We start from the raw sequence: 24,877 nt of genomic DNA on the forward strand, positions 1-24,877 counted from the left end.
TTCTACAAGCGAATTCTCTAGTTTTCAGTTTCTAGTGAAATATGGCCATCCTCTTTGTGGCCTCTCACAGTGACTTAACACAAAGTAGCATCACACACAGTGTCCATGCATTCATTAAATAATTTATTACATTTTTACAAATGATACAGCCTGATCTGTGGAGAAAAAATAATCAGTTATCTGCACGTCCCACTGAATTGTGCCTCATACCATGTCCTTAAGCCTTCATTATAATAGTGTCTTGCAAAACCAGTTTAGACCTACCCTGCACAAAATCATACAAGACCTGCAGTAGTGCTTTAAAGAAGTTCTATGCAATAACAACCATCATGTGTCCTATTTACTTTCCATTATAACTTAAAACTGTCATCTGAGTCAAAAGGGTTACAGAAGTTCATAGTTCATATAAATAATGATATACAGATATGAATATTACTTTAACACATTCATCAAAAAACCTAGCAGAAGCCTGGATAGAGCTCCCATAATTGCCACTTCAAATCAGCATAGCTTATTTACAGTAGAGTCCTCTCATGAAAGCTTAGCGACATTTAGCCACATGCCCAGAAAGATGGTGAGAGCGAGCAAACCTGCGGAGGCAGTTTGGGCAGGAGTATGGCTTCTCCCCTGTGTGAGTTAACATGTGAGTTTTCAAATGGCCTGACAAGCGAAAGCTTTTCCCACATTCTTGACATGTGTAGGGACGCAGGTTAGTGTGACTCCTCCTGTGCTTGCCCAGATCACCAGAGGAGATGTAACGATTGTGGCAGTCTGGGCATTCAAACGGCTTCTCCCCAGAGTGAATCCTCTTATGCTTCACCAGGTCGCCAGACTGAGTGAAACTCTTGTCGCATTCCGTGCATTTGTAAGGTCTCTCACCAGTGTGGGTGCGTTGGTGGTTTCGCAGATGTGCAAGGCGAATGAACCTATTGCCGCAGACTGTGCAGTGGTAAGGCCTTTCTCCGGTGTGTGTCCGCAGGTGTATTTTCAAAGCCCCAAGATCGCCGATCTTCAGCCCACAGTCTCCACACTGGTGAGCTTTCTCTTTGGAGTGAAGTTTGGTGTGAACCCTCAGGTTTTTCTTAGTGTTAAAGTTCTTCCCGCACACAGTGCAGTGGAAGGGTTTCTCACTGGAGTGTGTCCTTACGTGGAGATCCAGACTTGACTTGAACCCAAACTCTTTTCCACATTCAGAACAAGAATATTCCTTCTTGCCAGAGTGTGTGGTTAAGTGGCACTTGAGGTGGTGTGACCTTAAAAAAGCCTTCCCACACACTTGGCATTTGTACGTCTTCTCCCCTGTGTGTATCTTCATGTGTTGCCGCCAACCACTGCGCTCGACAAACCTCCTGCCACAATCCTTGCAGGCAAATGGCCGGTCACCTGTGTGGGTGCGCATGTGATCCTCCAGGCTTTGAGGTGTGCCCATCTTCTTGCCACATTCTGTACACTGCACACCAATGTCCAGGCAGATTGGCTTATCCTCAGATTCTGTGTTATGTGGTTCATGACATAAATGAGGCCCTTGACCCCAGGTAGCTTTGAAGCTCTTGCCACAGTCAGCGCAGCTGAGATGCCCTCCTCTGGTAACCACAGACATTTTATGCCAGCGCTGACAGTGATTCTTCAGATTCTTAAGGTACTGGAAGCTGCGTGCGCAGGTTGGACAGGGATGAAGCCTGCGGGGAGGTGCAGAAGGGTGGGCTTCACGTACATGGACCCTAAGGTGTACTTTAGAGTTAAAGGTGCTGCTGCAGACAGTGCAGGTGTGTTTAGGGATGAGATTTAGTGTGCGGCTTGAGAGGCAATCTTTCAGCTTGGCAAGATACTCTTTCTGATGGACCCACTTGACATGTTTCTCCAAGAAGTCCAAGTCAGTAAAGGAGACAGTGCAGTGAGGACATGGATAGAAGTCAGTTGATGATTCTAAGTAGGAGAGGAAGACACACATAGAAAGCAAAGCGTGTTAAAAAAGGGTAATGATTATGATCTTACACTTCCCTGTACATACATGTGGAATATACTGGTTTAAAGGTATGAGAAGCAGAGTTAGGTCATTGCACATACTAGTAATGCACTTTAAAAAAATATTTCTAAGATATCAATGCTATATCCACCATAGTGTCTGACACAGATTCATTTTTGCAAGAAGGTGAATACAAATGCAGGTACAGAAGCAAAACAGCAAATGAAAAAAACAAATTGTTTAAATTAAAAGACAGTCAAGTTTGACACTTCCAGTAAGACCAACATTACTAAAAACGCAGTTCCACAAATGGCAAAAAAGTGGTCACCTGTGAGGTTCTATTACACTTATAACAGCTTTTTGGATCTGAATATTTGCTACATCTGATCAAAAACAACAAAACAAAAAGCAAATTATACCAATGGATTGCGTGATTTTTACAAGCTACAGGTTCCTACCTGTGGAGACCTCTTCGCCCTCTCCATAATCTTCCTGGACGTTGCCTGCTCCCTCCTCTTCTTCCTCAATCTCTCTCTCTTCTTTAACCCAAGTGTCCCTTTCTTCTTTAATACACTCCTCCTTGACAGCAGATTCAGTGTTACCGTATTCTGGTTGATGGTCAGAGTCACACTCGTCCTTCACGCATCCCTGTTGATGGTGAACATCTGATCTGGATGCCACAGTGTCCGGCTTAGTGTCTAAACAGCTGAATGAGTCTCCACTGTGCTCCTCACTAATCTCCTGTGAGTGCGGTTCCTCCTTGATTTGGATGTTTAGACCACATCCATTAGTGTCCAGTTCATGACAAGCTTCCTCTACTTCACCCTCCAGCTTGACTTCATGCTCAGTTTTGACCACATCGTGTTGTTTCTCTCCTCTCTTTGCTTTGTTGAGCAGAGACTTCTTGGCAGATTTAATCTTCATGTTGTCACCATTGGTGTGTAGTGGGCTGTGGACCAGAGGAACGCATTTGTTGGGGTAAAAATATCTTGGAAGGCAAAGACAGCCACATACAAGGCAATACAAGCGATACATAAACATAAGCATGCGCTAATATGCTCCATTTTAGTAATCTCTCGGTTATCCAGCGTTAGCATCTTAGCTAAGCTAAACTAACGGCCGCCTTAGTCTAGCAGCATTATTAACACAATGGACCGTTTACTGTGGTTTTCTGTTAGCTACGCAGCTGTCAACTGTCATCCAGCTTTTGTATGTTAAATAAAGAAAATACTTACCCTTGAAAATGTAGCGAGTCAGCCAAATATTTAGTGCTAACGTCAGGCTACATTAGTTTGTAGTGATGGTAACACAGGAAGAGGCAGCGCACTTCTTCCGGTTTTAACCAATCAGCGCAGATCGATGTTGTCTAGGTAACAGCCCACGAAGTAATTAAAGGGAAAGCAACAACAAAACATTGTTTTAATAATATTTTACTTTTATTTTATTTGGAAATATTTTTAATTGGTAAGTGGATCTTGCCACAAGCTCAACCCCTCTCTCAAAAAGGCAACATTAATTAAATAAGGGATCCAATTTATTCCAAATACGTCTGACTTCTTTGAAAGTAACAAATAAAAGATGTCAAGTCTATCTTTAATTGACCTATCAATTATTTTATTCACCAGAATCATTTGTGGTTAGCACTGTCTCCTCACAGCAAGAAGGTTCCAGGTTCGCATCCCGGCTGGGGCCTTTCTGTGCGGAGTTTGCATGTTCTCCCCGTGTCTGCGTGGGTTTGCTTCCGGGTTCTCCGGTTTCCTCCCACAGTCCAAAGACATGCACGTGTTAGGTTAATTGATGACTCTAAAACTGCCCGTAGGTGTGAATGGTTGTCTGTCTCTGTTCGTCTCTATGAGGCCTGCGATAGACTGGCGTCCTGTCCAGGATGTACCCCACCTCACGCCCGATGTCAGCTGGGATCGGCTCCAGCCCCCCATGACCCCGACAGGGACAAGCGGTTGAAGATGAATAAATGATGAATAATGTGTATCTATTTAGCAAAATCATACTAGTAAGTAATTCCCTTAGCCTTTGTTCAAGCTGTGATGTCTGAATATTACTAATTGGTTTGGTTCATAAAGATTTTTTAAAATGACAAAAAATGTATTTCAGCAGGCCTATATATATTCAGTACTGTAGCTTAATTACCATTCAATATAAGGTTGTCATTATCATATCATATTATCATAGTTTTAAAGTTCATTACAATACTAGTATGAAAGAGAAACAATTCTGATATCTCCTTAGATACCATGTAAAAATAAAACTAAGTTTTAAGCACTCAAAATTAAGATTTTTTTCTTTTTTATTATAAACAACCTGCACACAGTGCTGGTATAGAAAAAGTCACTGAACACATACCAACACATTTGTAACCTGATTGTAGATCTGTTTTTATAAAGCTCCAGTACTTTGATACTACCAAATGTAATTAAGCTGTAGGCTTTTCCCAATAACCTACAGTAGCTCTAGGTTAGTCTCAATATAATATCAATCAATGTTTTTTCAATAATAGAAAAGCACAATTCTGACCTTTCAATTATATTTCTATATTAAAAATGATATATTTACATTATGGCAGCATATTTTTTGTTAACATTGCAGTACTAAACATGTTTTTTTCTAGGTGTCATGTCCCAACTGTTCTTTGATATCACGATTTTCTCTTCTGTACAAAACACACACTTGTAATCATTTTCCACAGACTTTATTTCAGCCAACTCAGGACAGAAAATCTTGACGCAATCCTCTGTAGAACACTGTTCCCTTCTTTGAAAACAAAAAACAGACACAACAAAAGTTATGTACAAAAATATGTTAAAAAAAAGAACATACACAAAGATACACGACAAAAAAACAGTATTAATGCTTATTTGTGGAGGGCTTTTTATAAATAGTGACAGTATTTATTTGAGCGTTAGTTTCCTTAGTTATGCTGGGAGTATTCAGTTCATAATCATGATTTTGTTCATCCGATAAGAAACCAGTAGCATCAGTGTGAGTTCATCCATGACACTGTGTGCCATCTGAGGCTGGACGACATCCCCTCTTAGTGTTTCACGTGAATAATGGGGCTCATTGCCTCCATGCAGTGCAAAAAGAAAGACGAAGAGAAAACAAAAAATACTAACGTCAACACCAAACAGTGAACAAGTTATTCAGTCTCTTATTGCAAATAAAAATGCGGTCAAGTCTTCTCGAAATCTCTCACCAGGAGAACTCTTTCCATTATCAATGTAATCTCAATAGAGTAACATTTTCCATACTGTATTCTTTTTCCCACAACCATTTTTTTCCTATCAAATTGTAAGTATGATTGGCTAATACAATCATCTAAGCACACAAAATGCCTGAAAAAAAGCAGTCCAGCGAAACTAGCCAAACACCAACATACATTACATGTCAACGAAATGTAACCAAATGTTTCAAAATGACATAATTTCTTCAATTAAATGGACGTGTTCTGTTGTGTTATTAAATTATTAGAGTGTAAGGAACTGAAGACAAATATTGAAAACATTATCCTTCCTTTTTTTTTTTACAAAAACAATTCATGAAACAAAATGTAAAACATGTTGCGGTTATCAAGTGTAAGCCAGTCGACTTACAGACAAGGCAAGAAGTGAAGGCAGATGAGCAGAAACACAAACAAAAGTGTAACAGAGCCGTTGAATGACTTTGCAGAAACATACTCAGGAGTCTGTTTAACATGAACTGTAGCTTCGAAGCCTGCCATATACTGAGTTACAATTATTAATCACTCATATTGACTATGATATAAAAACCATCTCACAAGCAACTTTGACTTCTTCTTTTTTTTTTTTTTTACCTGCGCTGAGCTGACAATCAAAATCTTGCACATAATGCTGAACCAATCTGAAAGTCTTTTGTTCTCAATGGCAACTTTGATTGTCACTTTTTGGGGTATAAAGCACATGTTGGTTCCAAAGAGAGCGTCTGTATTTGTAACACCTTTGTTGGTCAGTGAGAAGGATTTTGGCATCAGTCCAGCTTCAGTCTGTGTAGGAGACTGAATGTTAAGTGTGCTCATACCTCTTTAGTGATCACAGACAGGATGCAACATAGTTTTCTTGATACGTATAGCAGTTGTAGTGCATTCTAGAGACAGCTGGCTTGGTCATGTGAAGCACTGAAGTACAGTACAGCAATACATAATACAATAAAAGACACTTAATAACTCATTATACAGTGTATGTACAACTCTGTTCTAAATGCTCATTTTAACTGACTCTGTCACAACTCCTTCTTTTGGACTTTGTTTTTGCCTTACAGCTTTCAAAAAATTAATTTATCATATATCAAACATTTTACAGATGTATCTCATCTCTTTCATCCCTGTCCTCTTTTAAATTATATCATCGCTTCCCTACATTGCCATAGTGGTCAGGTGTTGATGCCCTAGGAGCCCCTTGCGCCCGCCTCCAGCCCCCGGGTGTCCCCCTCCGTTGCCATGGCCACAGTATTCTTGTAGGTTCTGACGCAAAGTAACCAGTGCAGAGCCCAGACAGGCACGATTTGGAGCCAAAACACCCCCAGGCAACTGGAAGAGGACAGTGGCCACCCCAGCCATGCCATCATCAGTGGGCTCCAGGGTGATGGGCCCGACCTTAAAGGTGGAATAAGAAAAGCCCATGAGCTGAGAAAGGAAGGGGTCAGAGCGGCAAAAGTGCTGGTAGCCACTGTACGTGGATGGATGGTGATGGTGTGAGGCCGGGGTGCCAGACGTGGTGCTAGCATAGTGGTGGGTGTTCAAGTAGTGCAGCGGTAGGTGCTGGCTACCGTTGCCCCCTCCACCCAGAGTGAGGTGATGGTGGTGGTGGGCTGTCTGTCCGGAGCTCGGGTCATGTTTGTAGGAAACAGCTCCCGCCCTGCCCCTCTGGCCCACCACCACTCCTCCTAACTTGCCAGTGCGGGCATGAGCAAGCGATACAGTGGGGCCCCCCACGCCTCCACCAGTTGAAGGCAGGTAGATGAGCTGAGGCTCCTCTGGCTCAAGGTATATGGTGAGTTTAGCAAAGGGCCTTGACGCCATCTTGGTCATCTCCTGAATGTGACGACGTTGCTCCCGACGGAAGTCCAGGAACTGCTTAACCTTCCACAGGAGGACGCAGACGGACAGAAAGAGGAAAAAGCAGGAGAAGAAAACAGAGAAGAAGACAAAAAGATCGATGTGGGCTTGGTCCTGTCGTAGAAACAGCAGGCCCTGGGACTCTCCCTGTCTCTCGTCAGTTCCCACACCTCTTAGAGCAATGTAGAAGCGGCTGGATTTCAGGGAGTGCACCTCATGGGGGAAGGTGATGACCACACGGTCTCGAACACCACGGACAATCAGCACTGTCTGTGGTTTCCACACAGTAATATAGGTGATGAGTCCTTCAGCCCGCTCCTCTGTAATTTCTCTCTCTGCCCCTGGGGCTTTCGCTTGCAACTGCAGTGGGTTGTGGGAGAGCACGGGGCCCCCAAGACTGGATGAGGCATTGGCAAACACCTTTATAGGGGACGGAGGTGAATCCTTATCTACACCAGTCGTTGTCCCACGAGTCGCTGACTCCTCCTCAATCTTGATGGTGTGAATCCCTGTGTTTCGGTCTACGTCAACAATGAAAATGTCATGAGAGTTGGACACATACACCTCCACCTCGCCAAAGGTAACATCAATGGTGACCCGAATGTCCACATTGGTGAACTTTGGCTGCGCGGAGAAAAAGACTGTACGCCCCCTGGGCAGGTTGCGAATGGTGGGATCGTGGAAGCAGTTGGTCTGGGACGTGGGGTCGAAGCAGCACTCTGTGTCCACGTTGAACTGGCGGTAGCACTGACGCCCATTCACCGGTGTGCCATTGAAGGAGTCTTTGCACTTGGCACACTGAATAGAAAAAAAAGCACAGCAAAAACACTTTGAGCAAAATTCAGCAATGAATAAAACAAAATCACAAACTTTTTTTCCCAATTCTAAATATTGGTTTTATCAATGTAGTGAAAGAAAATCAAAGATTATACTGTGACGAAGGCCAATATGTCGTCATTTGCAAAGCGGAAACCCTTCTTCCCTATCTGAAATGAGTATGTATACCTGTTGCCTGTAGCAGTCTTTCCGGTCACTCTGAGGGCTGCTGAGACAGGAGGAGGTCTCTGTGTTGTTTTGGCAGGGGCAACCTGTACCATCGTGTTCATTACATGTGTCTGCATGGCCATTACATTGACACCTGCAATGAAGAGGAGAGCATAGAAAAAATAAAAAGGAGAAAATCCAAACACTAACGAGGAGAAAACAGAGCTTTATTAAAAGCCAACTCTCTCCGAGTTATTTTCCAGGTTTTTCAAATGAAAACAATAAGGTCATGAACAATGTGGACGCTACCACTAACTGAGACAACTGAACCTTTTCCTCACCTTTTTAAAAGAAGAAGAAACACTTAAGTATTTTTTTTACCAACTGGTCACTTAGAGATAGGACATCACTTAAAATCAAAATTACTTTTCAAGAAAGCCATAAAAGTATTTTATTAAAAAACTCTATCATTTCATCATTGTAACATTATGAAAAATACAATTTCTTAAGCTGCGAGAGCATATCATTTAGACGACCGGTACTGTCAATAAAGGGCAGTCAATATTGGAACGGCCTACCATGCAATAAGGAAGTGCCCTACATATTCACCAGCACTGTGATCATATTTTACCTGACATGTTGCACAATGTATATCGTCCTTTTCAACTTGTGTAATGTATATTTGTTTTTGTATGTTGTTTGTCATTTTCTGTTACCTGCCTATATGTTTATACTGATGTTCATATACAGGCTTTGTCCCTATCAGATAAATACATAAATAAAAATTGTAATGTTGGCCACAGCATGGAGATCCACTGACTATTGAACAGAAAACAATACTCACTTTTCACACTTCCCCTGCAGCAGGAAGAAGCCACTGAGGCAGCTCTCACACTTGTCCCCCACGCTGTTGTTCTGACAATTCACACAGACAGCATTCTCTTCTGTGGGACCCTCAGACACCCAGTTCTGAATCTGATAAAGGGACAAAGAAAGATGGACCGCCAAAACAAGAGTAAGCACACAACTTGTGGGTTTGTTTTTACACACAGAATCAGGAGGCCACAAGGGTGGCAGACACTTACACTGCTGGGGTCCAGAGGGAAGAGCCGTGGGTTCTCAAGGGCCTTCTTATGTTCATCTCCGGATAAACACACAGCACTGTTTCCCCTGCAAAACTCCCGACATGGACGACAAGTGCCGCCTCCCTTGGCAGAGCCCACAAACAGAGGCTTACACTTCTCGCAGTGCTTACCCTGGAAATGGGTAAAAAAAAAATTGTCACCAGTGGGCATTGGAAAACTCTGTTGACAGTATGTGCATGTGTTTTACTATAAGCACTCACTATGGTGTTATTGTGGCACTCAAGGCAAACATCGGGTTTGCTGACCCCAGCGCAGTTGCTGTGTTTGTTGCAGCTGCACTGAGAGGAGCAGTTATCCCCCACAAATCCAAAATGACACTGGCAAACTCCTGGGGACACGCATGTTCCGTTCACACAGCCTTGTGCACACACTGGCCCACACTGACCAGAAACACTGTACAAGGGAAAAACAAAAATAGAAGATTTAGATAAACCTGTACAGTTAATATGAAAAGCAATTCAGTATTATTTTTTGAACTAACTTTGTGTTTTCAGTGCCTGAGTCATTAATGCTAACTCCTGATCTTACCTGCTAAGTATGTAACCCTGTTTGCAGGTGCAGTGATATCCCTGGTTTTGGTCGTGGCAGTCCTGGGTGCTGTTGCAGTGGTGATGGCCGTTAGCACACTCATCCTCCTCTGGGCAGTGGAGGAAGGACCAGCTGCTGTTTCTCAGGGGGCAAACACCCTCACTCACACCTTGGAGACAAGAATGGAGGAAGGTAAGTGAACCACAGATTTGAAAAGTAGAAATTTAAATTAATCGGAAAATGTAACACAGGACTGGTTCCACTACACATACATGTACTACATGAAGATATTTCTCACCATCAAGTCCTCCTTGTAAGCAGCGTCCAGCACCATTGCCCCCCCGAGTAGCACACCAGCCACACTGAGGCCTGGCAATACACTGGGAACACTGGGTGAGCTGGGAGCACTGCGGAGAGCAAGAGTCTCCCCCAGAGAGCAGGCGACCACACTGACCCGCCTCACATCGCAGGGGCAGGAAAGACGGGCTCATGCACTAGAGAAAGGGGAGAGAGGTTAGCTGTATGTGAGCATACTTTTATGGAACAACTCACAAAAAACACTCGAGCAACTCCAGCAGGGCTGTCTTACCTGCTGCAGAGCCATGCTCCAGACACAGTGCTGCCAGCCCCCATCAGAGCCTCTGGAGCCCAGACAGAGGCTGCAGTTACTGAGACTGTGGCAGGGTGGAGGGCACGGCATAGGGGGAGAAGATTCCACCTGCATGGGTGAAACGTTGAGCAGGGCGTAGCTGAAACACGTCCAGTCATAGGTGGGGTTCACGCTCAGGATGCGCCTTGTCTCACCTGGAGGAATCACAACACAGTTAACATTTTCTAGTGGAACCCTTCAAGAGAAGAAAAATGCCATAAATTTGAATTAGAAAAATTTAGCTGGAAACCTTAAGGCATATTTTATCTGAGCTGCACAATTATTTCCAATGTAATATTCTGCAAGAAGGTGTATATTCTACTAGGTGTGATGGTCAGAATGACTAGATCACAATTTGTAGTGTTTAGCCCTAATTCTGTTTTACATGGAAATCTCTATAGAGCTTTGAATAAATTCATAACTTCCCAAAGCTCTTCAAAACTACTGCCTGTACCTGTGCGTTTGAATTGGCGAGTCCACATGCATTTTCCAGAGGCAGTACACTTGGGGCAGTCAGAGGCTTCACAGCTGGTCTCAGTGCAGTTGCTGGACAGGAAGATCTCCCTCTGGTTTATCCGACAGTCATGTTCAGACGTACAGCTAACAGAGCTGCTGATACAGGCCCCTTCTGGACAGTTAGTGCACCACTTACACTGAAGTGCAGGCTGGGAAATTCAGTGAAGGAACAGGTATTAGTTGATAGAAAGTAGCTGCCTCTCTTTCAGCTGGTGATTGTGTTAAGAGTAGGGGTGTTGTATGTCACCTGTGATGGACTTGAGAATGTTTTAGGGTGTCGGGCGAGGCATTCACTGCAAGTCTTTAGTCTGCGACACTGGTCTGGCTGACGAGGGGTTGGGGAACAGGGAGATTGGCCAGTGAAGCAGCCCATTCTGGTAGAGAGGGAGGGGAAGAAATGTAAAATTGGACACATTGTATTTAGTAGCTGCACATAACTTCAAGAGTTTCTTTCAACCAATGCATTACCTCTCAGCGGTATCAGAGGAAGCACAGGTCCCCCTACACCAGACGCAGCTGCCTGAGGTGGTGTTGCAGGTCTCTGGTGTGGGCAGGAGGGCACAGGGGTCAGAGGGCACAGACAGTGTTAGGAGTCTGCCAAGCGTGACACCATTGAAGCCTCCGGACAGGAAGAGACGACCGCCCCAGCTCGTCATGGCAAGAGACACTGACCGATTAACTGGATCTCCTACAACTGAGACTGAAGGATAGAGGATAAAAAGGTTACGGTATGGCAAGTTATGATTCGCCCATAATTGTATCTGCAGGAAGACATTAAGATGGTCACCTGGTTGTATCCAGGTGTTACAGTTGATCTGGTACAGAGACACAGAATTACTGTAGTCTTCTGATTCTGTCCTTCCCCCAACAATGACCATGGTGTCTTTGATCATGGCTGCAGCGTGGAAGAAACGGGACGGGGGCTGCATAGTAAAGCGATGACACAGCAAAAATAGATAAGTTATCTTTATGCGGTGGACTAAGATGATAAATGCTTGGCTAGGATAGAGACTAGATGATGTCAGCCTACCTTATTACCCTGTGAGGGGACCAGCAGAGACCAGGTGAGGTTGGGGTAGTACAGACTGTAGAGTTCGCCTGAGGGCTCCACAGTCTCCACATGGAAGCGGTACCCTCCAAAGACATAGATGGCATCAGTCTGCTCATGGTAGACTGCTGAGTGGCCATATAAACCTGATTAAAGAACACATAAGGAAAAAATAAGTTTGCTACATCTGTTGTGGTGCATCAGTCAATCGAGTTATTGACAAAGTAAAAACTATGTTTCAACCAATGAAAAATAAAAAAGGCCTACAAAACCTGTAGGTGGTGTGCCAGTGTGGGGGGCAATGGTCCAGTTTCCAGTATGAGGGCTGAACTCTAGTAGATGATGGTTGAAGCCGTTGTCTGGAGAGTAACCTCCAATCAACAGCACAGAGGACTCTCGACGTACAGTTAAAGTGTGGCCCGCCACCGGGGGCAGTAGTGTGTTCTGTCAGAGATGGAAGAAAATTGAATTTGCTAGAGGTAAGAAACACTTCAGATTTTTCAGTCATTTTGTATTTTCACAATAGGTCTAACCCCAACCTTGTGTTCTCTCCAGACTAAACTGCTGAGATTGAGACTCCAGGTATCCATGGCAACACCGCTTTGAGTGACACCACCCACGACCAACATGAAGTCATGAGTGGCTCCGTGGCTTCCAGAGCCAGATTCGTGACTGCTCAGCAGTGCAGATGCATGTTGATAGCGAGAGTTTGGAGTTGAGCCTTCCTCCACAGAGCTTGTCAACATTTGGGTCCAACGGTGCTCTGACACAGAATATCTAGACAAACCAGCAACAAAATGTGTTATTACGCATGTAGACATTTCATGTATTATATACACATAACTTTCACACTCAGAAGGGCCTCGGGTTACTTGACCCTACCTGTAGACGTTTCCCAGAATGCCCTCTGACAGAGAGAGTCCTCCATACATCCAGAGGTTGCCCTGTGGTCCAGACACCAGAGTGTGGCCCATCCTGTGAAGGAACCTGTGGGCCTGGTTCTGTGGAGCAACAGTCCATAATAAATGAGTGTTTGTGTGTGCTGGGGTGTAAGATTTACAAATTGAGTAGATTGAGTTTCTTTTTCCTGTTTATGTTCTGGCCCTACCACTGTCAGTTGTGTGTCCAGCAGTGTATCCCAGACCAGGCTGTTGGCGTCCCGAGGAACAGAGCAGTCTGAGCCAGCCCAGCTGTCTGCGCACACGCACACTCCCAATGACTGACACAAACAAAATATGTTGGTTAGCAATCTAGGAAAATCTGTAACATGACATCACCAAGACACATTACTCGACAGCTGTCATTTTAAAGCTGAAGATCATTATTAATACATCAAAATAAATCATACGGCAGACAGTTTACAACTTAAGTTGATGGTACTTTAATACTAACTGGTAAATTTGGGACATAATTTCAATTCCCAAACACATCTAGTCCCAGAAATAATTGATCCATGTTAAAAAAAAAATAAGACCAAATGTAAACCTCTTATTATAAACTATCACAACTCTTACTATATTACAAGTTCCTCTTCCTTCTGCTATTCCACAATCCTGAGGGCACATGGCCCGGTCGCATTGGGGTCCACCATATCCCTGAGGGCACTGACAGAGACCCCCTTGGCACTGGGATGAACCTGGACACGCAGGTGACCCATCGTCCCCCTCATCAGAGCTCTGGTGACACCGTCGCACCCAGAAAGATGCATTGAAGCCTTGAGGTTTGTTTGAGGAGACGTTGGCCTCAAAGTAGACAGAGATCACACCTGGTAGTAAAAGACAAAATACAATATAGTGAAGCGACAAGGTGAAATCCAACTCTGTGTGTTTAAATGCCAGCTATTACCTCAAATAAACAGATTTCTTCATGCAGAATGTTTATGACTGAATGAATTCATGGACAGATACCTGAGGTGGCCTCCACAGTGATAGGCTGAGTCCTTGTGGTGCCACAAAATGCCCCGATCAGGTTGTGGTCTGAATGTACGACTCCATTGGCCAGGAAACGAGGGAGGCCATCAAACACATAGACATAGGAGCTCTGTAAAACAAAACATAATGAATGTAATGAACAGTTACACAGAGAGGATTACTGACAATGTTTGATGCTGCAGTAGAGCTAACATGTTCATTTTCTTGTGTGTATAATCTGACCGTGTTTCTACTCACTTTACAGTGTGTATGGGAGTCCGGGTGTAGAGTGAGAGCTACAGGGGGACACAGCTGTCTGGGCAGACAAGGTGCCAGGTTTTCAGTCACAGACAGAACCCACAGGCAATGAGAAAGTCCTCCTTTCCCCTCTGTGCCACTTCGCCATCCCAGAGAAGAGGAGAGAGGCATGGCAGAGGAGGAGGTGGAGGAGAGCAGCACAGAACGGCCCTGGCACTGGCGGTAGCATGTGCCGTTGTTTCTGTTGGAAAAAAGTCGCGATGAAATAATCAACTAAATACTCTTGTGTACTTCACACTTTCTGCTTCTATCAGCATCTTATTATAATCGTCAACCCTTGATTTGAAATTTGTTTTTGATCAACTCAGACAAATATAAAAGAAAAGCGTGCATTACACTTAAGGTATATGATGAGGATCTCCTTACCTGGGGTCTCCGTAATAACCAGGCAGGCAGGACTCACAGTGTGGTCCCTGAGTGTTGTGGGTGCAGTAGCACTGGCCTGTCTGGTTGTGACAGTATCCTCGAAGAGGGTCGCCATGGCCGTTACACTCACACTGCACACATCCACCGCCACCAGCCAGGGCTGAACCAAAGCTACCTGGACGGCAGTGCTCACAGTGCGGCCCTGTGGTCCAATCTGAAAGACGGAGAAGGAAGCTTTGAGTACGATTTAGCTCATAAAATGGTTTGGTTCATTACTAGTTAAGTACAAAAGATGACTGAGAACAAAATATTGAAATAAGCAGTAAATAAAGGACTCACCCTGGCATTCATCACAGATCCCCGGTGCAGTAATACAGGTGGAATGGAAGTTGCAGCCACAGTCCACATCACATTCGACACCACTGAGAACCAGAGTGGCGGGGTCAGACGTCCAGCCAAGGGAACATTCACATTCAAACCGCGGGCTGCCACTACATTGGCCTTCACGACACTCATTGTAGCACCTGTAGTCACAGGAAAAAGATTTTTGGGTTAAGAGAGTTGGAGGATGAATCAACAGAGGAACAGATTTTTAGTTGAAGACTCTTACGTCTGGTTGCAGTGAAGTGTGCCATCCCCTGTGTAACCTCTCTCACAGTGGCACTCATAAGAGGTGGGAGTGTTGATGCAGGTGGCGAAGAGGTGACAGTTGTGGAGACCCAGCCTGCATTCCTCTACATCAGGACAGGTGGGGTAGGACCAGATTGCATCTTGCTCTTCGTCATCCAAGTGCTCCAGCTCCAGCTCCATCTCTAGGGGACGCGGCGGGGCTGAGGTCTGGGGCTCTGGGCTGGAAGAGCAGCATGAGGAGACGTGAAGTAGGACAGGTATAATATATCCATCTACTCACTGTGTTATAGCTCTAAGTAGTAGTTCTGTCCCGTGGACATTGTGGTCTACAGTATGTATAGGTTTCAGAAAGCGAAACCCAGCCATAATTAAAGACGTACTGCATACTCAAACATGTTTTTGAGCCCCCCTCCCATTGCCTTTTCTCTGCACACTTGCTTACAAAGATCTAATGGCATCAAAATAAATATCTTACTTTGCAGCCCGTGCTTCTGCTACCGCTACACTGCAGTTATACACCGACGAGTCGTCCATTCCCGCCCAGTCGCCCCTCAAACATCTGAAAAGTTGGATGAAAAACATGATGAATACAAAAAGACATTGCCTATTAACATATCAGAAATTTGATAATGAAAGGGATTTATCAATTAGTCATTCAAATCAGATATGTTGGCACTACATGTACTTCCTCTGTACAGTGTAATTGTCAAAGTATTCATTCGTTACATTTTGGCTTCACTTACTTTCCAATCGTGGGATTGTTGTAGTCACCACACCAGCCACACTGGAATGTCCTCAGGCAGTCTGTGCACGTGTTCAAAGCTGAACATTGTTTACACTGCGGAACCGAATGAACACTGACGAGTAACAGAATAAGAAAAGAGAATACTGTGTTATTGATTTAAGGTTCATTTAAAATCATTGACTGACAAAATACCGTATATGTAATTGCACTCACAAAACTACATTTTTTTAAATTTAGACATGTCGTTTATTTACCGTAAGTAATGTGAGTGTACTGTTGCATGTTTAAGTAGAAAACACTTCAATTTACAAATATTTATTATTTGTATCAACTGTGAGTTAAAAATTATTTATTTTTTTTAATTTTTAAAAAAATGTCCTTATTTTACCTGTCGTACCAGTCCCTGCACTCTCCATAGGGGTATTTTGTGAGGTAGGCAGCAAAATAGAAGCAGGCCTGGGCTGACTCACACCATGCACACTGGCTGGAGTTAGAGAGGCACTCACCACACGTCTTTCTCCTTTGCAACACAAAAAGGTGTCCGGAGAGGGGAGAACAGTAAGGGTGAGTTGTAGGTTGCTGTTGAAAACCTGTATAATCTGTAACAAAAATAGTTTTTCCAACTCACTGGTTGCAGACTTTAGGACACCCCCTTGAGTCACGTATGGATCCATCTAGTCTTCCCCGTCGACTGCACTGATAGTCGCCTTTCTTACTCAAGTTTATCTGCCACTCGCAGAAAGGGTCCTGCAGTCAAGAATACAGCAGCTCCACATAAATTTTTAATTGTTCAGAATTTGATAGAATATAAGCTGTGGCTATTCCACTGCTGTACTAGCATGCTTTTTTAAATAATCAAAGCACTTTTAAAAAAACTTTATTTTGTGAAAAACCAGTGATCATAATTAGAGAACAGTAACCATTGTGTCAGAAGAGAAGATTTAAACAATGTTTTCTCTGGGATATAGGAATCAGAAATGAATAGGAAGAGTCGAGGCCACAGCTTTGAATGACTTCAGCACATCTGCACCCACAGGACATCACTAGTTTCTTATACTGCTCAGGTTTGATCTTGGTCCATTCTTCTTGCAATCTCTAAACCATTATTTGTTGCCGAGGATTTTCCAGAGATTCTCTATTGGGGTTTTAGATCAATTTTGCTCACTGTTGTTTTCACAAAAGAAAAGTTTTTTGTTGAAGTGCCTTGGTTATTTAAAAATACATGCTAGTACAGCAGTGGTATAGCCACGGCTGATATTCTATCAAATTCTGAGCACTAATAATAACAGTATTTTAGAATAAATCAAGTATAAATCATTTGATTGAAATAATTGATCGCCAGTGTATTTTACAATGAAGTGTTCTGTGATGTACCTGAGTACAAGCAGAGCAGTCTCTGTACTCTTCACACAAGGTGCAGTGCTGGGGTGCCAACAGCAGATGGCGCTGACCTTCTACCTTGTCATCACCCTTCTCTCCCTCAGGGCAGGGCTCGAGGTCTGGGCTGTCCCGCATCAGGCAGCGGGACAAAGATGGGCACCAGCCACAAGACTGGTCCGATAGACAGGCCAAGCAGGACATGTATACTGAGCAGGAACCTGAGCGATAAGGCTCCAGGAACAGGAAGGAGATCTCCTAAAGACAGAGCAAGTTAAGGGGAAAAGGGGATATGAATTCAGCTTTTGTTTTACTACTGAATGAAAAAATGACAAAATGTAAATGTAAAAGTTAACAACTACATTTCTTTTTATTTACTTTCACTGGCTATGCAGTTTAAATCTCTTTGAGAAGCACAGGTTTAAACATGCCAATACTCACACTCCCTCCAGGCAATGTTCTGTTCCATATCAGGGCCATCTCACTAGTCTGTCCGGAGCCCGAGTTGTTAAGGTAGCCCTCAGCCTGAACAAGGTAATGGTTGCCCCTGGTCAGGTTAGAGAACAGTCTGTTCCCATCTGTGCGAGCAAGCAGCTTCAACTCCTTCTCCTGCTGGGCTGCCCAACGACCCACTACCTCCTGCTCCGACAGTTTTAAAATGAACAGAGAATTACAGAGAAAGAGAAAGTAGAGAGGAGAAGTAAGAAGTTATTATGTTTTTGAATTAAATTAGCATTATTCAATTTAAGGCAGTACATTTAAAAAGTACACAATCACAATCTATTGCAATATGTGTCCACATTTCATTACACTATTGCAGGTGTTTCATTTCCAACACACAAGCACATACTTTCAAGTATGGTAGGTCTACTGATAGCAAGCAAAGACACATGGGAGGTTATGTCACAATGTTATTCCACATGGGACTAAAATCACTACAGAATAGTGAGCAATTTGTTTTAAAATAATCTATTAAGTTAAAAAAAGAACACGCATTTTCCCTCACCAGTTGGCTGGAGTTGGGCCCGGATGCCATTCGAGCCTCAAAGTGGAGCCTCTGGATGCGAGCCCACATGGAGACAGACTCTGTGGGAGGGGTTGCAGGTGGAGGGGCTCCCCACAACGGGTGGATGAAGCCCCTGAACTGTAGGGCTACGTCCATTTCTGTGGTAGGACTAAGGATGATGGTGGTGCTGCGGAGGATGGACACCTGGCGAAGAGGTGAGGAGGATGGAGGATAGTGGAGGATGGATGGAAGTGGAGAAACATCAACAGAAGCACTATTCTCTACAAACTGATCCACAAGTTTGACAAACTACTTGAAAAAGGAATCTTCTCTATCAGCGAATTGCAAAACAGAACAGTGGAAGAGGGCAAAAAAAGAGAGTGAGAATTGTCAAGAGGTTGTGAAGCCATGGGCACAAGGTAGAAATTAACAATTGAAGAGAAACAATCATAATATTTAAGGTGGAGAACGGCTGTGCAGTCAAGGTGTCAAAGCAAAGTTGGAGGAAGTAAGGAGGGATAAGTATAGGCAGAGGGGGAAGTAGTTACAACCACAACTAGTACAGTTAGGACTTGAGATTTGGACTCCGTACCTTGTCAGGCTGGGAGTCGTTGCGGGGGTGCTGGAAGGTGAGCAGGTGCAGTCCCGGGACATAGTTCTCGGTGCGACAGGAGTGGAGGGAGGTTAGGAAAAGGGTACGCTCCCCCCACCAGCCGTACGCCCCTGAGATCTGGTCCACACGGCACGCACTTCGCTCTGTGAGACCGAGAGGGAGAGGTCAGCACACAAAGAACACATCTGACCTCTAAAAATCTCATGATACAGCCCTTTTACTAAAGTGTTCTACTGTACTGAAAGGAGCCTGATCTGTGACTTTTGTGTGACGTGTGTTCAAAAGGAGGAAAACGACATGACCTGCACTACACCAAAGAAAGCATGCTATTGGACAGGCAAGTCAAATCATGGTCTGAGTAGCCTGTCCAATCTCAGCGGGGTGTAGTCACATCCCTGTCCTCCATCTCTGAAACACGCCCAACATAAGTGCCTCCCACGTCGACTCCCAACATCTTTTTTGTTTCAGTCTGAGGCTTAGCCCTTCTCTTCTGCCCTCCTTCCTCCCTCCCTGGCTCTCACCTGACACTGGGAGGCAGGACTCATTCTGAACACACCAGCCAAATTCACCAGGGGCACGGGCCAGAGAAGCTGGAGTGCCACTGAACACCAGACAGGACTGGCAATCAGACAGGAAGCGAGCCAGGCCCAGGCAACCAGTACTGCCACACTGAGAACACAAAATAGAGGCTATGAAGACGCATCAAAGTGAAAGAAATAATTTGAGTGTCTCACAATGTGGTAATGGATCCAACAATAATATATTTTTAACATACACTTGTATGTCAAAGAGAGTAAAACACAAGACTGTGGTGAGGGAAATATTACCGGATTAGTGGGCTGGTACTCTCGACAGCGTCCTTCACACCAGCTGCACTCTGGGTTCTTAAGACACATACTTTCGTCCAGCGCCTCAGCACAAACAGCATCCTAATAAGGCAACACACACACATACAATTTCGCAATTATAATTATTCCTATTTTCTGATTTCAAGTTAGGGATGCTTGGACTGTATCAGTCCACAATTTGACTCACCCTGTCACCTTGATCACTACTGACAAACAGTGGAACTTTGTATGCCACCAGGTCTCCACGGGCAACACCACTGTAACCCCCAGCAACCAGCAGCACTCGTCCCTCCATCACAGCAGCAACATGCGAGTAACGTCCCCTGACAGAATCCCCTCCTTAGAAAAAAATTCAAGTTTTGTAGGCGCTGTATGTGCAGGTGTTTAAGTGTCAACCATCAAGAAACAAGCTGTAAATTAAAAAAATGGACTGTTTGGGAGAGTCAACAGGAACTCACTGAGTGACCATCTCTCCCCAGCAGACACCCATTGGTGACAGCCGAGATGGTAAAAGAAGATCTCCTCATCATAGCATTTCTCCTCTTGGTAATGAATATGTACATTTCCCCCTGCGAGAGAAGGGCAGGAAGAAAACGGCTAAATACACATAGGACGGCACCGTTTAAAGGGAATTATGTCTGCTCATTTTTTTCTGTGCTTACCGTACACCACCATGTAATTTCCAATGACGGTGGCTGAGTGAAAAGCTCTCTCTCTGGGGCCAGTTGCTGGGAAACGGGAACGGAAGGATGTCCAAAACCGCCTGTCCACGTGGAACACGTCTGTGTTGTTCACCCTCACACTAAACCTTATAAAAGTAAAAATATACATGTGTACTTTTAGTATCTATGCTGTTTATCTTCTCTAAATGGATAATTCTCAAAATATTCTTCTCACTTGTTTTATTATTTAATTAAAATCATTCTGCCTCTGATAATCTAATTTTTTTCTGGAGTGCTAAATTTAACTAATTCCTACAGCTATTGTGTTCTATCTTATCTAAATGGACAAATAGTTTACATTTCACTTGATGTGTACAGGAATAGACAGACATATCACGTGCAATCCCCAGACAAATAGAGACACACTCTAAAACTATGCAGCAAACTGTTCCCCTTACCTATTAACAACCACAAATAGAAGAGGTGTGTAGTGTAAAAAAGTTTCTAATGGCTTTGTGCGCATTACTGTTTGCAGTATGCTAACGCACAACAGGGTGTGTACCTGGCAGTTGTAGGCCTGTGGCCTCCGTATACCAGCAGTGTCCTGGATGGGCTGTGAAACACCATGGAATGGCCAGCCGTGGCCGGGGGCTTCCCACCAGTGGGCTGAACAGTCTCCCACCGCCCAGAGCCATGCAGGCCGAAACGATAAAGAGAAGAGGAAAACATATCCTCCTCAGTGCGACCTGGGAAACAAAGAGAGAGAAAGGAAAAGTGGCGCTTAAGTATGATTTATTTCTTAAAGGATATACGTGCCAGTCCAAGCACAGACTGCCAAGTGACAACATGATGTAAAACCCACCTCCAAATACATAGAGATAATTATCCACTACAGCTGCAGCGTGATTGGCCAGTTTAGGAGATCCATGTGAACTTGAAAAGCCATGCTGTTGCCAGTCATCCTGGAGTGGCCGGTACATCCAGACATCGCTGGCCAGGGAGCCGTTGGCGAGCTCTCCTCCAAATATAACCATATTACCCATCCACTCTACTGCTGTGTGGGAATGACGAGCCACCTGACAACATAGGAGATTCAAATAGTGCAGGAAGGAAATGTAAAATAATAAATGGGAGAACTTATATTCACGTGTTTGTATGGGTATCCATAAAACCACTTACAGGGGAGTGACCATAAGATCTGCTTTCCCATTGGTTGGATGTGAAGTTATATTTGATCAAGTCACCAAGAGCTCTGTTCAAGTCAAAACCTGGAGGAAAAGAAGTAACAATGAAACCCAGATGTCGTTACTCAAATGTCAAATAAAGGACTGCAGCTAAAATCAAGTAATATAAAAGTTGGTTAGGTTATTTGAAGCTATAGGCAGGGTTAAGTTACAATTTAATAACTCTACTGAAAAATGAAAGGACCATTCATTCATAACAAGTGTGTTAAAAACGGGGGGTGAAATGTTGGTTTGTTCATTAAATATTAAAACATCAGAGGAAATTAAGAGTATATCGTTCTCACCGCCAAACAAGTACATGGCTCCAGTGGAGGACAGGTACACGCCAGCAGAACCCGTCCTGGGAGGCGTGTAAGGGTTTCCTTCACTTACACGGCACCACTGCCCCACCCCATTGTCGTCATGGAAACCGAGTTGGCAGCTGTGACCCAGGAAGCCTGGGTTACACAGACACCGCTCGCCTTTCTGAGAGAAAACACGGAGAAGAAAAATAGTAAAAGACCAATAAATCATTGTTTCAATAAACTGCACAACTGACAACTATAATTCAAGTTATTCAGGGAAGGATGATTGATCCTTTGGTTAAAGCCTCACTGCTTTCTTTCTTCATCAAACCTTCCCCATCCCTTACCTTGTCACACTGGCCATTCACAGAACAAGCCTGGGAGCAAAGAGGGGTTGAACAAGCTGCTCCTCCCCAACCCTGATGGCACTGGCACTTCGATGTAGAGGAATCACAGCGGCCATGTCCGCCACAGGCTCCAGGGCACACAGAGAATGTGTAAGTTGCATTGAAACCCAGGAGGTTGTAATTAGCATCACTGAAAAGATGAAGCAGCATCTGGAACAAAGATATTAAATAATGGGGCAAGTAAATACTAGCCATAGTTATAATGTTTCAGAGATACTTTCATTGTGCCATTAGTGGTTACCTTGCCAGACTTGGCTTCAATGGGTTGAGGCAGAGTGTTGCCACTCAGGCTGGCTAGGAGAGGGCTCTGGTAGGAGTCTCCATCATACACAAACAAGTAATCATAGGTACACTCTGTGTCCATGAAGGTGAAGTTTAAGACAGCGCGGTGGTTGTTACTGGGAGCTGGAAGATATAAAAGGTGGAAAATATCAGTGAGATTAACTGACAGTCTACTGGCTGCAAGTTAATTGTTTAAATCGACAATTTTCCTGTGCTCAAGACAGTATCTTGGCTCATTATACCTTTGATTAGCCACTCGCAGTTCCCATTGACAGAGTAGTTTCCTGGTCCATCTGTGACGTAGCCTGGTGGGCCCCTCAACACCTGCCTGTGGCCCTTGCAGTCCCCTGCCTGGCATGCAGGCAACTCAGCGAACAGCAGAACCACCAGGATGAAGGAGACAGGGAGGGGGGAGGCCATCACTGGCACCGCCTAAATAATCAGAGGCAAAAGGTGAAAGAGAGTAACAGACGTATTCTCACTAAAAACATGCAGCAGCATTGTGCAGCAAATATGAACCCACCTCCCAAATTTCAGTTGATTGACCACTAGATCTACAAAACAAGACAGCTTAACTCTGCCAGCAGGATATAAGAATAATGCATATTGAAAGAGTCATGCAGCCTGGTAGTCCCACGAACGACATCATCATGTCTGGCCCTTGCAGTCCCCTATACTGTTAACATCATTCTCTTTTTGCTGCAAGATTGCATATCAAGTGTACATGCACCACCTGTAAACTGCTATGCCATTCGCACTGCAGACTTGAACAGGCCCGAATGTGCCAAATGCATAATGCTTTAAGTGCATTACGAGACTCAGAGGAAAAAATAGGGACTCTGGTGAACAATTAGCCCAATCTACAGTACGCTCAGTGCACCAATCACACAAACTTAACAGTAACGTTACATGGAAGATTTGACACATGTAGCGTTATATAAATTTAAATAATGCTATTCACCAACACCACGTATTAACTGTCTTACTTACAGCCAACTAGCTAAAAGCATAAATTACCTGGCATCAGCAACAAGGGGCTCTCCGCATCAAAACAAAGCTAACGTAGTGGGTTGCTAAGCTAACATAGCTAGCCGAATACCGTTAGCTGGCTATTTTAGGACATTTGCATCATCACACTCACCAGTTCCCGTCTCTTTGGCCCCATGGTAATTTACATTTTCGGTGACCCTTTAAACGCTAGCTACCATATGAGCTAACTTATATCCAGTGGGTGCTGAAGACTGACAGCTAGCTGAGTTAGCTAGTAGCTTCTTCTACGGGATCAATAACAGTGGTCCGCTAGCTTGTTTGCTAGCTAGCAGTAGCGGCTAAATCCAGATGCGCAGTCGTCAGTTGCTGCGAAACCTACAAGGAAAAACTCTTTTTTTAAGCTTAATTCATCGTTATGTAATAACTAATTTATGTTTTTGAAGCTCGGCTGCTACACTAGTGGGAAATGCTGCCAGCTCACAACGGATTTTTTTTTATCATTATCGACCCGATTTCTGCAGCCCATCTTCGGGACAGATGCCCGTTGTTTTGGTGTTTATGGCTGTAACCGGTGGTTTCCAACACAAAAGACAGCGCCGCCAGCGGCATGTGGCACCACTGCCATCCAGCGGCAACGAGAAGCAACGTTTAAACATCTGGATATTTATTTGATTTTATTTTGATTCATTTTTGGCAGTTTTTCAAGGCTTTATTACATAGAAAAGACAGGAGATGAGGTGAGAGAGAGGGGGTCGGCAGGTCGGACTCGAACCCGCGGCCGCTACGTCGGTCGAGACCTTCAGCCTCTTTACTTGGGGTGACTGCTCTAACATCTGAGACCCCAGCCGCCCCTTATTTTATTTTTTATATAATTATTTATTGTATTAGTTTATTAATTGATATTTTTATTATTTTTGAGGGATTTATTTTATTTTTTAAACAAACTTTATTTATTTATACAATATTAAAATACAACTTTATAGGGGAAAAACGTCCCGATAACACATCTGTGCTGAATATAAGAATAGACACGAGAAAAGAATAAAATAATATAATAGCCGGTCAAGACAGAAAGCTGTCTGCTTGACATTCCTGCCTGTTAAAAGGAAGGTTTTGCACAAGATTGCTGGATAAATACTGTTTATAGATATTATTATAATAGATTGTGACCTGCTGCTGCTCATGGAGGAATTGTCTCTGTAAATCATTAACAAGTATAGAGTGTTATCTTGCCCTACTCTATATGTAAAGTGTCTTGAGATACATTTTG

At 43.9% G+C, this 24,877-nt stretch overlaps 2 protein-coding genes across 2 annotated transcripts; both read right to left on the reverse strand.

Annotated features, from left to right (window-relative positions):
- Positions 1-207: 207 nt before the first annotated feature.
- LOC310950306 (uncharacterized protein) lies at positions 208-3,243 on the reverse strand. The gene is made up of 3 exons (XM_083918026.1): positions 3,202-3,243; positions 2,425-2,915; positions 208-1,926 (listed from the first exon to the last, which is right to left on the reverse strand). The coding sequence occupies exons 2-3, from the start codon at positions 2,888-2,890 to the stop codon at positions 542-544; spliced, it is 1,851 nt and encodes a 616-aa protein (XP_083774152.1). The 5' UTR covers positions 2,891-2,915; positions 3,202-3,243; the 3' UTR covers positions 208-541.
- Positions 3,244-4,657: 1,414 nt separating this feature from the next.
- On the reverse strand, positions 4,658-24,119 carry megf8 (multiple EGF-like-domains 8). Its single transcript, XM_083917972.1, has 44 exons — positions 23,759-24,119; positions 22,860-23,049; positions 22,577-22,740; positions 22,276-22,485; positions 21,929-22,109; positions 21,580-21,668; positions 21,263-21,476; positions 20,963-21,146; positions 20,401-20,546; positions 20,197-20,307; positions 19,926-20,077; positions 19,718-19,819; positions 19,412-19,559; positions 18,870-19,033; positions 18,278-18,481; positions 17,713-17,910; positions 17,269-17,529; positions 16,523-16,641; positions 16,283-16,414; positions 15,893-16,006; positions 15,625-15,708; positions 15,130-15,369; positions 14,859-15,043; positions 14,520-14,733; positions 14,094-14,334; positions 13,833-13,965; positions 13,440-13,690; positions 13,034-13,144; positions 12,808-12,926; positions 12,465-12,702; positions 12,198-12,369; positions 11,908-12,071; positions 11,665-11,800; positions 11,346-11,577; positions 11,125-11,251; positions 10,816-11,026; positions 10,302-10,516; positions 10,011-10,206; positions 9,713-9,881; positions 9,385-9,577; positions 9,125-9,295; positions 8,884-9,014; positions 8,061-8,193; positions 4,658-7,853 (listed from the first exon to the last, which is right to left on the reverse strand). Exons 1-44 carry the CDS (start codon positions 23,780-23,782, stop codon positions 6,354-6,356), a joined length of 8,673 nt encoding a protein of 2,890 aa, XP_083774098.1. The 5' UTR covers positions 23,783-24,119; the 3' UTR covers positions 4,658-6,353.
- Between the last annotated feature and the right edge of the window lie 758 nt (positions 24,120-24,877).

The sequence above is a fragment of the Echiichthys vipera genome, assembly GCF_963691815.1.
Source record: "Echiichthys vipera genome assembly, chromosome: 8".
NCBI classification, from domain to species: domain Eukaryota; kingdom Metazoa; phylum Chordata; class Actinopteri; order Perciformes; family Trachinidae; genus Echiichthys; species Echiichthys vipera.